We start from the raw sequence: 13,735 nt of genomic DNA on the forward strand, positions 1-13,735 counted from the left end.
GCTGCTCCCCCGCGGCCGACCCCGCCCCTCGCGGCCCGCCGGCCGCGCCGCGTGACCCCGCCGCCCTCCTCCCCCCCTCTCCCTTCCCCCCCCCCCCCCGCCGCGGGGGCGACCGCCGAGAGCCGGGCGGAGGGGAATGCGGCAGCCGCCTCCCCCCCCCGCCGCTGGTGGCCTGCCGGCGGCGGCCGCGGCGGCGGCGGCCGCGGCGGTGGTGGTGGTGGTGGGGGGGCGCCGCCGCCGCGCCTCGCTCTGAGGAGCCCGCGCCGCCGGGGGGGGGCCGCCGCCGCCGCCGCCGCCATGCAGGCGCAGCCGCTCGCCTACGAGTTCTTCAGCGAGGAGAACGCGCCCAAGTGGCGGGGGCTGCTGGTGCCCGCCCTGAAGAAGGTGAGCGGGGGCGGCGGGGGGGGGCTCGCCGGGCCGCGCCGGCGGCGGCCTGGGAGGGGAGCGGCGCGGCGAGGCGAGGCCGCCCCGGGCGCGGCGCCTGGGCGGCCGAGCCGGCGGAGCCGCCTGGCGGGGCCTGGTGCCGCCGCCGCCGCCGCCAGGGCTCTGCGCGCTCCGGAAGCGCCTTCCCTCGCCGCGCCGGCCGGTGCCCGCCGAGCATCGCCGGGCCGGGCGCCTCGTCCCCTAGCGCGGGTTTACCGGTGAGACGGCGAGTTGGGGAGGGGAAATCCTCCTGAGAGGATTTTTGGTTTAATCAGTGTACGGGTTAAATGGCTTTTTTTTCGTTAAAGCCTGTCTCGGTGTACGTGCTTCCCGCTGAGGAGGCGTCGTGGGAGCGGGCTAGGGAGCCCTGCTCCCTCGGGAGGGTGGTGAAGGTGATGGCTGCGGCGTGGAAAGAGTTGATCGGGAGGAGAGGAAAAAATCGTCGGGGCTCCTTTTCCGCCTCTGCCGCCAGAGTTCAGAAAGTAGAAGGCTTAAGATTAAGCTTCAGACGCTCCGGCTCGAACCGGCCTCAGATCGCTGGACTCGGTCAACGCTTTTTAGTCATACGCAGCAGCGTTTTACGAGTCTGTTTGGTTATGGTGATTAACTTCGACTCCTGCGCGCCCAGGGCTAGCTGAAGCGTTGGGTTCCCCAGCGCGGACTGGAAGTCTCGAGTGTTGCTGTTGTACCCGTTCAGTATTTCTTCCCAATTTCCTCTTGCGATGTGTTGCCTCACGTTTTTCTGGGCATGCTCTTTGAGATCTCCTGCACTGTGTGGTTTCATCCAGTTCTTGGAAGTCCTCTTACTTGTCTCATCCGTAGGCTAAGCTGTCAAATGTCTTATCCCTGATCATTAGTCACTTTTTTGAAACTAAACTTCTGGGCTGACCGTATGACCCAGGCAAACCCTGCTTCTTATGGCGCTTTTAAGCGCTTGGGCAGCCAGCCGGCGGAAGCTTGGTTGGAACCTGGAGCTACCGAGGTCTGAACCCCTGAGAGCTTGCTTTTGTGGCGGGTGGGTTATTCCCCCACCCAGAGGTTCATCAAGTTTGGAATGAAGCTCAGTGCTAAATGCTGGAGGAAGAGAGCGAGGATCCAAAGGCAAATATGAGTTAAGACTTTGGAATTACTTGCTACATGTGAAGCACTAGTTTTCATCCCAGTGGACAAACCATTCGTGAAGCCGCCCTGGATTGAAGATCCTCACCGAAGGAGCTGGATGAACGCTTTGGGGAAAAGGAGACAAGGAATTCTGGAGTCGGAAGTCAACAATCAGAGAAGGCCAACGATGACCAGTTAGGAAGGATGACAAACCGGCCAAGCAAGGTATGGTGGTCTTGATTTCACTGTGTTATGCTCTGTTTCTTGTTGTGTGCAGAGGGATGGCAGGAGTGATGTGGAGTTACTACTGAAGACTCTTCTACACTCAAACTTGCAACTGTGTGGCAGATGTTAACTCTTCTAACCTCAGCTCTTCATGAGGTCACCACCTGTTTCTTATCTGCTCCCAGGCTGTAGTCCAGTGTGCTCCAGAATCATAGTCCTCTTTGCTTACTGTTCCTGTCCCTGCAAATGTAGAAATGAAGCATCTGTCCATATTGCCATCTACCTTGCTGAACAGCTGGATACTCTAGTTACTCGATACTTAAATGGCAGATGAAAACATTAAAGCTAATGGAAAAGCCAAACAGAGTATTTTACGAGCTTGCGTGGGTACACGTGGTCGTAGCTAGAGTGTTTAATCCTGACGGGCCCTGTAAAGTTATGAACATAATTGGCAGGTAAAGCCATCAAAAATACAACATGCTTGCTTTGACTATCTTCTTTATCATTGAATTGCTCAGAAAACAGAGATGATATTGCAGCTTTGCAACCAGTGGGCTTGAGACATTGACCCTTTGCTGTGCTATAGGCCGAGCGTATAGCTAGACGTCAGTGTGTGCAGCTGGTAAAAAAGAGAACGTGGCAGCATATGCCAGCAGGGTCAAAGGGCAGAACTAGCCTGGAGGGAAACATGGTGCCTTGTGCCTTTTTCTGCTAAGTTGCTAGGGTAAGCTGTCGCAGTCAGAGTCAGATTAGCTGAAGCTCAGGAGCATCCCGTGGTTACTAGTGGAGAGCTTTTTCCTCATGACTCCCAGTTAGCTGGCCAGATCCTGATACTCGGTCTCAGGTAGTGACAGCAAGTAGCTTTCTGAACTCTCCCTTAAAGCCAGTTAGATCTGCAAACGGGGTTGTGAAGCTTTCCTGTGTATTTGGAAATGAGACTTGACAATTTGGAAAGGCCTGTCTTTGTGATCAAAGTGGTATCTCTGATTAGGAGAGCAGCATTTTGATTTAATGTTGCCAAAGTATGTACACCAGGATGGAGTGTTCCCAGCCACTGGGGAGAACTACCACATGTGGACTGAATCGTTAAACTGCCATTACCCTTTTGTAACTTTGAGTAGGCTTGTTGTGTTGAGTCTAAATTATAGCCCCAGAATCAATTGCTTACAAGCCGCGTGTTGTTAAACCATTGAAAATATGTATTTTTCCCAAGGAGTTGTTCTGATTCCATGTTTTTATGAAACAACACAAAACAGAATATGTTGCAAGAACAAATCCCTTCCTACATCAGTGAATTTTAGGAAAGTATGCCTTGTCTTTCATTAGATATTGACCTTAACAATAGGCTCTGTAATGCACTGTGTTTGCATGGAACAGCTGCATTCACAAAAAGCAGCTCTTGTACCATTCAGATCATAATGTAATCCCTTTTCTCCAGTTCTCCTTCAGATGCTGTCAAGATAGACTCCAGTGCACTCAATTAGGAAGAAAATGATGTGTACTCTGAGATGCTTCTCTGCCTGGTCACTGTTATTTTGACGCAGCAAAAAAGGAGTGTTACAGAGATCTCAGCGGCTGGCGAAAGATAGTAATCTTGATGACGAGGTACAAGAAAAGGAAGTAAGAATAACACCTGGTGTTTGAAATTGTAGTTGCAGAGGAGGACAGAAGATGAGATGCTGGTGCTGAAGACAGAGGATTGAAGACGTATGAAACAGCAGAGCTCTTGAGTGGCTGGAGATGGAGATAACGTGGCTTTTAATACGCCTTGGAAAACAGACTCAAAGGGGACGCTTGCCAGTCAATGCCTCTTCCAACCTTGACGTTCCTTCACTAGGGATTTTATACACGCGCTCTATTCTGACCACAACTTTTTGTATAATTTTTTCCCAAACATCTTCCCCTGTGGCTTCATCTTGCTTATATAACTTTCATGTATGCAGTAGGAGTTTCTCTGTACACCTGTGGTTTGCTTCTTCCCTGATGTGTTACAGATTGGTATCTTAAGCAACTTAACGATGGAGAGAAATAGAAGGAATTTCTTACCGTACAGATATTCCGCGGTTTCGAAGTAGCTGAGCAATTAACAAGGCTAGGTGGGTAAGGGGTCCTCAGAATTTATTGTGCTCCAAATGACTGGATTGAAGTTAATTGACAGCTTAAGGGGGACTTGCTTCTTCAGCCAAGGCAACTGTTTTAGTGTGCTTCCAGAGACCCTCTATATTGTGTAGTCAGTCTTCTGTACCTTTCATGGAGCAAAAGAGGCAAGAGAAGTGTCTTAAGCGACTTCAGAATACACAGGAAGCCATGGCTGATTGAATATTTCTACCTCATTCTTTTAATGATCTGATTCTTCAAACTGATGACACTCCAGTTGCTGATTGTTACTCAAAATGGCAATAGATGTTCTGAGCACTGCATTACTGCAGATGTAGGACATCCTTAGTTTCTGATGGCTTTGGATTCTCTGTACTTCTGGTGGCTGTGGAGAATAAAGTTAAAATACCCGACAGTTTAAGGGTTACTGTAAGTATTTTCACTTGCTGACTGGTGCTGCATAGTCCTGCTGCCTTGATATAAGAGAATTGTTAGCTGACATCAGAATCTTGTAGCCTCAGTGAATTTCTTCTGAAGTATGGATCTTGGACATCTGTATTTGGTTTAATTTACTGAATTTTTGACTGATCAAGGAAACAAAACATTAGGTAACCGCATGAGACAGGTTTGCCAAGTATCATCAAAGATCTACAGGAAAAAAAAAACACATGCAGCCTTTCTGTAAAGTACTTCTTGGAGCGTTTAAGTAACAAGCAGTTAGTTGTCGGTAATTCTGTAGTCATTGAGGAAAGGTTACAAAAGATATGTTGAGTAAAAACAAGGGCTGTGACATTAGTGAAGACTTTCAAACTAATTGAAGAAAATTCCTGAAAAAAAGATTCTGCTGTGCTACTAAAAATGTCTTGGACGCTGTATCTGCAAAAGCCTGTTTTTACTGCCTCTCTGTATTTAACATTTTGAAGGCTTAGGAAAATACTTATAATCAGTAAAATCTTACCCCGTCTGAAATCCTTTTGGAAGATACCTTGGTCTGTGACTTGGGAGGGATGTTAGAGGCCAGGCTTCTTTCCAACCTGAGATAACATAATGAAAATCATAGTTGTCTTTTAAACCTTCCCCCCTCTGCCCCCTCCCTCCCCCCCCCCCCCCCACAGTGACAGGAGAATATTCAGCATCCAAGTAGGTAGGGAAAGGCAGCCAAATCTCATTCTTTCCTTTTACGATCTCTATCTTTTCTTTAGCTTCTTCCATTTTATTGTCACAATACTGTGGTAAATGTGACTCTCTTTTTCTGTAGACGCTTTCTTACAAGCACTTCAGCAGCCACCAAGAAAGACTCATGGTGCGGAAGTACCTGTACTCAGCAGTGAAGTAGAATTGTTCTTCAGTATACGTCGTTATTTGATTCATAGTTTGACTTTTTGCCAGAATCCCAATAGATGGGTAGTCTTGCCCAGATATGGACAAGATGATCTCCTCCTAACATTAGATGCTTCGTTTTCATTTCAGTACTCCGTTATGTAACTTCAGAATGATTTCCTTCTGTTATGCACCTTTTTGAAGCCGTTAGAGCTTCTACTGCTCCTGCTGGGACACAGTTCTATAGTTGTATCTGTAGTCTTCTAGTACGTAGGATTTTTTTGGTATGTTCTGTATTTAGCAGAACAAAAACTTGAGTGCTGCGCGCCTGATTGCATTGACTTGTTAATGATGACCGGGGAGCACTGAGCTTGTATTTTCAGCTTCATGTTCAGCATAAATGAGGCCTTTTTCCTTGGAGACAAGGTGGCTCTGAGGAAGAGGTAACTCGGAATTGTTGCTGTGGAAGTTTGGTTTAGTATCAATCAGATTGTTAAATTTACTGTCTGAGTCTTCCTTGCTTACCTATTGTCAAACACCTGTTAAGTGCAGAATAAATTGCTGTATATCGGTCTAGATTCTATTTTGAATTATCGCGTGACCAGCCTAGGAATTGTTCTGCTGGACTAGTCAGAGGCTAAACCTCTGTGTAAGTTGAAGCTGCTTAATCTGCTTTCCTTCAACTGAACCCTGTTTTTGGATTTGGTCTAGATGCCTGCTGCTTCCGATGAGACTTGTGAATGCGTATGTATTGTAATTTATGATGTAAAGTTTGAAAAGCATGATTTGAGAAAGGTCTATATAAAATAAGTTGCTAAAGGGTTATAAAATAAGATGATAAATAAGATTTTTATCTTTGTATAGTTCATTAAATTTTCTAGTTGAATTTCGTGGACTTTTTCTGACCGCTTATATTTATCGCTGCCTAATGTTTAAGCTGTCATCGTTCCTGATGGAAATTCTTTGCTCTTGTCAGCTTAGAAAAGCCGTGAGTGGTCATAATATAGGATTTTCCTGAAGTGCTGCAAGTTTTTTTTTGTTTGTTTTTTTTGGGGGGGGGGGTTGTTTTTGTTTTTTTTTTTAGCCAGACACTGCATGTCTTTGCTCTTGTTCTTGAGCAGAGAATGGAAAGCTGTTCAAGAAATGCTTGCTCTGCTTGTCTTTAATTAAAGATCCCAGGTCTCTCCCTTTTGAAAATTATAAAAAGATTGAGAGGACTGAACATTCAGAAAAAGCAATCGGGTAAGTTGAGTGGCAACTGGAGCAACGGAGACAAGGATTTCTAGCTGATCTAAATTGTATATGTCCATTAGAATTTGATGGGATATTTCCATGTACTGAAGTTCCTGTAAAAGATCATAAGGTGTTCTTTTAGAAATTTTTCTTAATAAGATAGACATTTTGGGGTGTGTGTGTAGGAGGGAAGGGATGGGTTCTGTCATTATTTAAGGGAGAGGTTAAATGTTTAGATAAGTATCTTATCTAAACATCACGACACTTCAGAAGTTGTTAGTCTGTTTGTTTTTATCATGTGGATTCCTAACGCTGGACTGTGAATAACTTAGTGGGATTCAAGCCACGCTCCCTCCTTTCGAGATGATAGAGCAGGGTGGCCTGGTGTTTTTAATTTAAAATCTGAGTTGACTTTATGAAAAAGATGATCACGTTACTGGGGGGGTTTCCATCTTTTTTTGTAACTGGTCATGTGACAGTGCATGCCAACAGATGTTCTCATTTCTTGTCTTCTCTTACTAAATCTTACATCTTATCCACTCTTGCATCATTTCTTAGATTATTAACTTCTCGGGACTTGCTTTGAGTACTCTCAAATTCACTGTTTCAATCTCAGTCTGAGCCTTTAGGTACTGTTGTTGCTCAGATACTGAAATGACATGGTTCTGTGATAATTGTATACCACGCTATCCTGTAATTTTGCTCATTAGTCTAGTTTCTAAATTTTTCTAATTTTCTAAATGATACTAAACCTCACTTAAAGTAGCACTGCGACTTACTTACAGCCTACTTAATACAGCCAAACTATGTTAGTAAGCAAACGGTACCTCATGATGTTTTTCTCTGACAAGGTGGATGTTCTGCTTGAGTAGAGTTTGCTAGTGCCGGAAGATGATGGCCTTTGAGAAGAATGATGTAATTACCCCCAAACACAAACGCTTAGGAAAAATATTTGGAACTTTTATCTTCTGAACTAGAAGTAGGTTATCTTTGTTGACTCTGTTTTGGCTGACTATGCATAATGTTTCAGGTCGCAGCCTGATGTGCTGCTTTTTGTTTGTTCTTATTCATATAGAATCTGTATTACAGACTGAAAGAGTATGAAGAGACTACTTAAGTCTAGAATTTGTTTTCCAAGCAAAGGAGAAAATAGAGCCATTCTTCGTCACTCTGGTTTACCGTGTTCAGTATTTCTGCTGTCTCATTGGCTAAGTAATTCAACACTTTTTGAAATACAAAATGCTAGAGCATGTTTTAGAGTCAATGTCACGTTAATTTGTTCAGCTCTGCTTGGAGAAAAAAAAAAAGGGGAAAAAGACAGACAGACATCATCTTCCAGGCAGCTTATATCAACTCTGATCTTTGAGAGGATATTTGTGCAAGTCTGTAATTTTTGATGTTGTTAAGATGCTCCGAGAGAGTACAGTATTTCAGGCATCAGTGTTTGAATTGTAAATAACGCTTGGGACTGCTGGGCATGCTGTTACTCAGGTACTTCCAAAAGCACGCTCTGTAGCTATGCATGGTGCGTTTCTTGGCAGAAATGAAATGAATGACATAATCAAAATGCTTACTTTAGCTAATCAAATGGAGAGGAGTTCTCCTGTTCTATTTTTGGTTGAGTGTTTTTAAGTTAAAAAAAGCAGTAAATTTTGGAGATGTTCTTTAAGACCTGCTGCATATAGGTACACAATCTGCAAGTAACTAAACCCACGATGTAGCATATTTAAATCTGCACAGCAGTTATATGAACACCAGGACTATGCCCAGACTTGAAGTTTCCAAACTAATGAGTACCTTAGCAGGCAAGTGGGTTTCTATTTGAGGCTGCTGTGCGTTTGAACTTCATGACAGATTTAATTCTTGCTATAACTGCAAGTGGGAATGAAAATTCAGCTGTGAAATTAGCTAATGATGGCAGCAGTATTTGAATATAGGCATGGGTTTAATATTTGGATGAGACAAACTGTTGGGTTTTGATTTAAGGTGGTTAAGTTCTTTTGTGAGTGGCAGGGTAAACTGGAGGCATTTAGAGTTGGGTGCAGTGGAATGGTAAAATGATGAAATTGGGACTTGAAATATCTGTTGCGAAAGTTAGTCAGCTTGCTCTGGCATAATATTTGCCATCGCTGCTTAGGACCGAGGTTAAACTACTTGTCGGTTTAAGCTCTGAAGCACTGTGCTTTGCATACCTGAAATTTAAACTAGTTAAAACTGCCCTATTTGTTAGCTACGAGGGTGCAAAGAAGATTCGTGCTGCAGACTTGTTTCAGAAGTAAAATAACTATCTAGAAAAATAAATTGATAACCTAACCCTTTGGGAGGAGCAAGAAGGATTGATAGATTTCATAAGTATCTGTAAATTCCCACTGGTGTACATATGTGTAAAGTTAATCTGTTGCGGGGGCCAAGCTTTCAAAAACTCCGAACTGCCAGTTGATGCCAATACAACGCTGTGGTATTTTTCAGAGTGTTTTCTATTCTAGAGGCTGGCATCCTTTTTCTTTCTTCTTTTTTTTTTTTTTTTTGTTTTTAAGTGCAGAAAAAGACTTTGAATAATTCTAAACCAAACTTACTTCAGTTGGGAGCTAATTGAGGATGGGTTAAATCATTTGAAGGCAAAATACTGCTGAGATCTGAAGGAGCCATCACTGTTTCCGTAGTGCTCTCTCTCTGAAAAAGTTCTGTATTTGTGTTACGATAGCTTGAGTGGCATACAGCGAGCTGGAAAAGAGAGAAAACCCCTAGTCTAAAGCTGATTGTACAAAAAATGGTGTAAGAGCTAGGGGAAAGATAAATATATGCAGCGTTTTTTAAACAGTTTTCCTAATTGCCCTGCTAAGCACTGTTATTAATTAGTTGTTTTCTTGACATTAAATGTTACTAACAGCAATTTGAGTGCATTTAACTTTTGAGGTTTATATTTCTACAAAGTGTAAATGAGTGTTTCGCTTCAACTGTCTGGTGTGTCTTAACAGAGCTGCAGTGCACGCAGTTCTGGTTGGATTTTTCTAAACTGTGTTTTGCTCTTTCTTTCTGTCAGCTGCTCTAGAAGTAAAAGCATGTGGTTTGGGCAAAAGTGACATTCAAAGCTTGAATTCTTTTATTTCATGTAGGTTCAGGTGCAAGTCCATCCTAAACTTTCCTCTACGGAAGATGCTTTACAGTATGTCGAGGAGTTAATTCTCCAGTTGTTAAATATGTTGTGTCAAGCCCAGCCAAGAAGTTTTCTGGATGTAGAGGTATAGCGAATATTTATTACATGTCTTGATCTGTGTCTTACAGCTTGATTTGAGCTATTGTATGAAAAGTCTAGTATATTAATCATTTCAAAATGTAAAATTGAGTACACAGTATAAGAAAGAAAAACAGTAATCATGTATCTTTATGTACATAATCAGAGCCTTCAGCATAAAACCTGCTTTGGTCTGAGTTACCTAATAGCTTTTTCTATATCAATTGAATTTGTTGTTCAATGCATAGTAAAACTGTCTTTGTGGAAGTGCATTATTATATAATAGATGGTGAGTGTAACTTCTGTAGGTGAAGCTGAGTGTTTCCTTTCAAAAGACCTTTCTTTCTACTTGTATTGCGGTCAAACTTATAGCTGCTTGCTCTGAAACTTTGTGCCGCTTTCTCAGTGTGGTGATTTAGGCTGATTTCTCTCTTCTCATTCCCCTCGCTATTCCTCCCCTCTTTCCTCCCCCATCCCCCCCCCCAGCAATTTGAACAAAAATAGTTTTCTCAGAATGAGTTAAGGAAGACTTCTTTCCTCTATATTGAAACCTCTTAGAATTGTCTTTTCAAAGATCTACAAACTCTGTCTCTCAGAGAAGCGGCCTGAAATTTGAGAAGAGGGACGTGCATCTTATTTCCACCTGAGAAGCAGCCTAAGCTATAAGCTTACGTCTAAGTTGTAATATCACAGCTAAACTATAAGCTATAAAATTATAGCTAAGTTATAAGCTGTAAGCCCATGAGCATCTCAATAGTCCTGTGCTTCACCACCCATCGAAGACAGCTGCCCAGTTACGCACTCCATCTGCAGTGTGCGTGCTGTTTTCCAGTAGCTGGTGGCTGTGGCTGCGCCAGGTTAGGTAACAAAACAAGATGCAACTTCCTTAAGGTCTGAAGAAAGCGGTGCTGATGGCTCCCTGTCAGAGAAGTGCAGGGGACTGAGGAGCTAAGAGGTGGCGGACAAAGACTTGTGATTAAGATGAGGCTGGAAAGCCAAGACATAGCTGTTTTTTAACTCAAGATTTGTGAATTCCTTCCTTCCTCTTCTCTCTTAATTGCTAACTCCTCTAGTGGTGTTTCACTGTCCCCTCTAGTGGCTGGCCTGTTCTGCAACATTATTTCTGGTGCTAGCCCAGATGAAAGAGGTTTGTGAAAGGTTCTGTGCAAGTGTTTCTTTGTTAGCATTGTTAAGCACAGCATTAAACATGGTTTTATATTAAAAGTCTTATGGTTGTGAAGTCAAGCCCTTAGGATGAGAAATGCAAGAATTAAAGGTGATCAGGCAACCTCAATTTACCCCCTTTGTGTTTCTGCGTGATGATGCTGTCTTTAATTATATGGTCATGCAGATTTATTTTCCCCCCAGGACACCTTTCTTGTTCAGTCAGCAGACTGGACTATGTTGGGGAATGAATCAGTATTGGACAGCGAATGAGACTTTTGTTTTCAGGACCTCTCCTTTCCTTGAAGTGCAGATGAGGGGAAAGAAAATAAAATAAAAAAGCCTGTACTTTGGAAAGTTGGGTGCCACCTTTACAGAATTGTGCTCTGTCCCAGCTTTTGTAAAAGAGGTCTTGTTTGCATACCTTGCCTTATACCAGTTCTTCCTAAGTGGCCATTAATTTCATCTTCCTCGTTTCATTGTTGCTCAAATTGAGGTTATGTTTACGTAAGTGGGCACTTGCAAGGGAAACGGACAATGGGAGCTGTGGTCTGGAAAAAAAAAAAAGTGAAGTTATCTAAGAAACTGGATTACTGGTATCTTTAGTTGAACTGCCGGGCTACCAAAAACAGTGAAGTTTTTGAACCTCCAGAGACCTGTGTGCAAGTTCCAGCAGGGAAGCCATTCAGAGCATAGGAGAGTGTGGGTGTGTTCAGACACCCTGTCTACTGGAAGGAGTGAACCATGAAAAAAATCAGGACAAAGCTATACTGGGCATATTTGGTCCAACTGTAGTCTATAAAACTTTTTTGAAAAATGTGGATGCTGTTGGACGTTCTCTTTCTTAACGTGTTCGTTGCTATTTTCAGAGGGTCTTCTGTGTAAGTAATACACAATGCAGACCACGTGCTGATCAAGGAAGGTAAAGCAGAAAATGCATAGCATCTCATTCAGTGACCAGTATCCATTCTATACGTGGAATAAAGTGCTATGATAACATGTAGTCATATACTTAAATGTTGAATTATCAGGCATGTTCACGAAGGGAACAAATTGTGCCTGCAAGGGTAGCTTAATTCTCGCATTTCTCGTATTTTGAGCACTAGATTTTTCTATGTTAATGATATTCTGATGCTCAAACTATTGAATTCATGCAAATGTAAGCTTTTATATTTGAAATGTTAATATTTTCAAACATATCTTTAAGAAATGGAAAGCACTTTCTTAATGTAGTAATATTACTGAACTCATTCAGATTAGGCACTTGCCCTTTAGTCCTGTCTTCTCTTTAAGGATCGTGTTCAAAAAAGTTTTCCCCATCCTATTGATAAATGGGCAATAGCTGATGCCCAGTCTGCTATTGAGAAGAGGAAACGAAGAAATCCGTTATCTCTCCCAGTAGAAAAAATCCATCCTTTATTAAAGGTAAATAGTCATATAATTTTGCTTTTAGCATGTAACTAAAAGTCATCACTTTTGTTTCATGAAATGTATGTATGCTACCTTAAAATGCAAATAAAAAAGAATAAGGAAACTATCTATCTGTATTTTAGTGTTACATAGTTTCATTTTCAGTGTTTCCAGTTTAGTGAATTGTACTTTTTTTTTTTTTTTAATTTAAAAATTTAGGACTTTATTTCCAGAAATTTCGTGGTGGTTTTCTTGGAGCCGCACAAATGAAAAAAGAACAGTTACATTCGTAGTAAAAAGAACAGTTACATTCGTAGTAAAAAGAACAGTTACATTCGTAGTAAAAAGAACAGTTACATTCGTAGTAAAAAGAACAGTTACATTCGTAGTAAAAAGAACAGTTACATTCGTAGTAAAAAGAACAGTTACATTCGTAGTAAAAAGAACAGTTACATTCGTAGTAAATGAGTGCTTAGCTTTGTTTATCCAATAGAGAATGAACTCACTTTTAAAAGTTTTTTGGGAGAATTCTTGTCGATTGTCACTTCCACGGTTAATAGCAGAGTAGCATCTGTGATGACAGTTTCCCCTCTAGGCCTGCAGACTGCTGTTCTTGCGTTATTGAAATAGACTGTAGGTATGTGGTGAATGTTTGAGTAGGGTCTTAAGCTTCTGATTTTTAATTGTATCCTTTGGTATATATTTGATCAGCTGACTAACAGCGGAGCACTTGTTTTTCCCTTTCAGGAAGTTCTAGGCTACAAAATTGACCACCAAGTATCTGTTTACATAGTGGCAGTATTAGAATACATTTCTGCAGACATCTTAAAATTGGTTGGGAATTATGTGCGGAATATAAGACATTATGAGATTACAAAACAAGATATTAAAGTGGCAATGTGTGCTGATAAGGTAAGCATAACTCGTTTCTCGTGTTTTAACAGAAGGAAAGTTTTAATTAAGTCATGAGAGAATAGTGTTGATTCCTTGTTGTGTACATGGAATGTTGCACATTTGAAAGAAGAACTTATTGCAATAAAATATGGTTCCAGTAATGTAGCAAAGCTATCAACAAGCTAATTGACTTTACAGAGTTGTTCTTTGTGCTGGTTAATATTTTAGTGTCTCTTCTCTTTGAAATCTTCGCTCCCCTGATCCCAGCAGCGTGTGAATGCTTTAAAAATTGCTGTGAAGCAGCATTAACTTCAAAATTTAACATTCCTGAGTTGTGATGGTGAAGCCTTATTTCATAGCTTGAAAAAAGAAAGCTAAGCTTAAGCATGGGCGTTTTCCCAAAATAAATAAAGCTGTCTTGCTCATAGAAAAAGTAGTGTTTTAATGGTCCAGTAATTTAAAAAAAAAAAAAAAAAAGACCATGTCAGCCTAATCTTTCTTAGGGGTCCGTGTTTTCATCTGCAAGCAATCTTTCCTGAAGCTTCAAAGAGGAGTCACTAGTTTTAGACAGGAATTGCCTTTCCCCAGTGATGCAGCAGCGCTAGATCAGGCTCCCTTGGCTGTCTTTCAGGT

General features: G+C 42.0%; 1 protein-coding gene across 5 annotated transcripts in view; it reads left to right on the forward strand.

Moving 5' to 3' along the window:
- The first annotated feature begins 231 nt into the window (after positions 1 to 231).
- Positions 232 to 13,735, forward strand: part of SOS1 (SOS Ras/Rac guanine nucleotide exchange factor 1) — a 53,449-nt gene continuing 39,945 nt past the window's right edge. The window contains exons 1-5 of one of the 5 annotated variants that reach the window (XM_068940505.1): positions 746 to 1,749; positions 3,188 to 4,275; positions 9,516 to 9,641; positions 12,092 to 12,223; positions 12,956 to 13,120. In XM_068940505.1, coding sequence (XP_068796606.1) covers positions 9,600 to 9,641; positions 12,092 to 12,223; positions 12,956 to 13,120 — 339 coding nt within the window. In that variant the 5' untranslated portion in view covers positions 746 to 1,749; positions 3,188 to 4,275; positions 9,516 to 9,599. Of the gene's footprint in view, positions 385 to 744; positions 1,750 to 3,187; positions 4,276 to 7,501; positions 7,612 to 9,515; positions 9,642 to 12,091; positions 12,224 to 12,955; positions 13,121 to 13,735 lie in introns of those variants that run through there. The other 4 variants (XM_068940503.1, XM_009686849.2, XM_068940504.1 and 1 more) reach the window with 4 other exon arrangements.

Source organism: Struthio camelus, chromosome 3 (assembly GCF_040807025.1).
Source record: "Struthio camelus isolate bStrCam1 chromosome 3, bStrCam1.hap1, whole genome shotgun sequence".
NCBI classification, from domain to species: domain Eukaryota; kingdom Metazoa; phylum Chordata; class Aves; order Struthioniformes; family Struthionidae; genus Struthio; species Struthio camelus.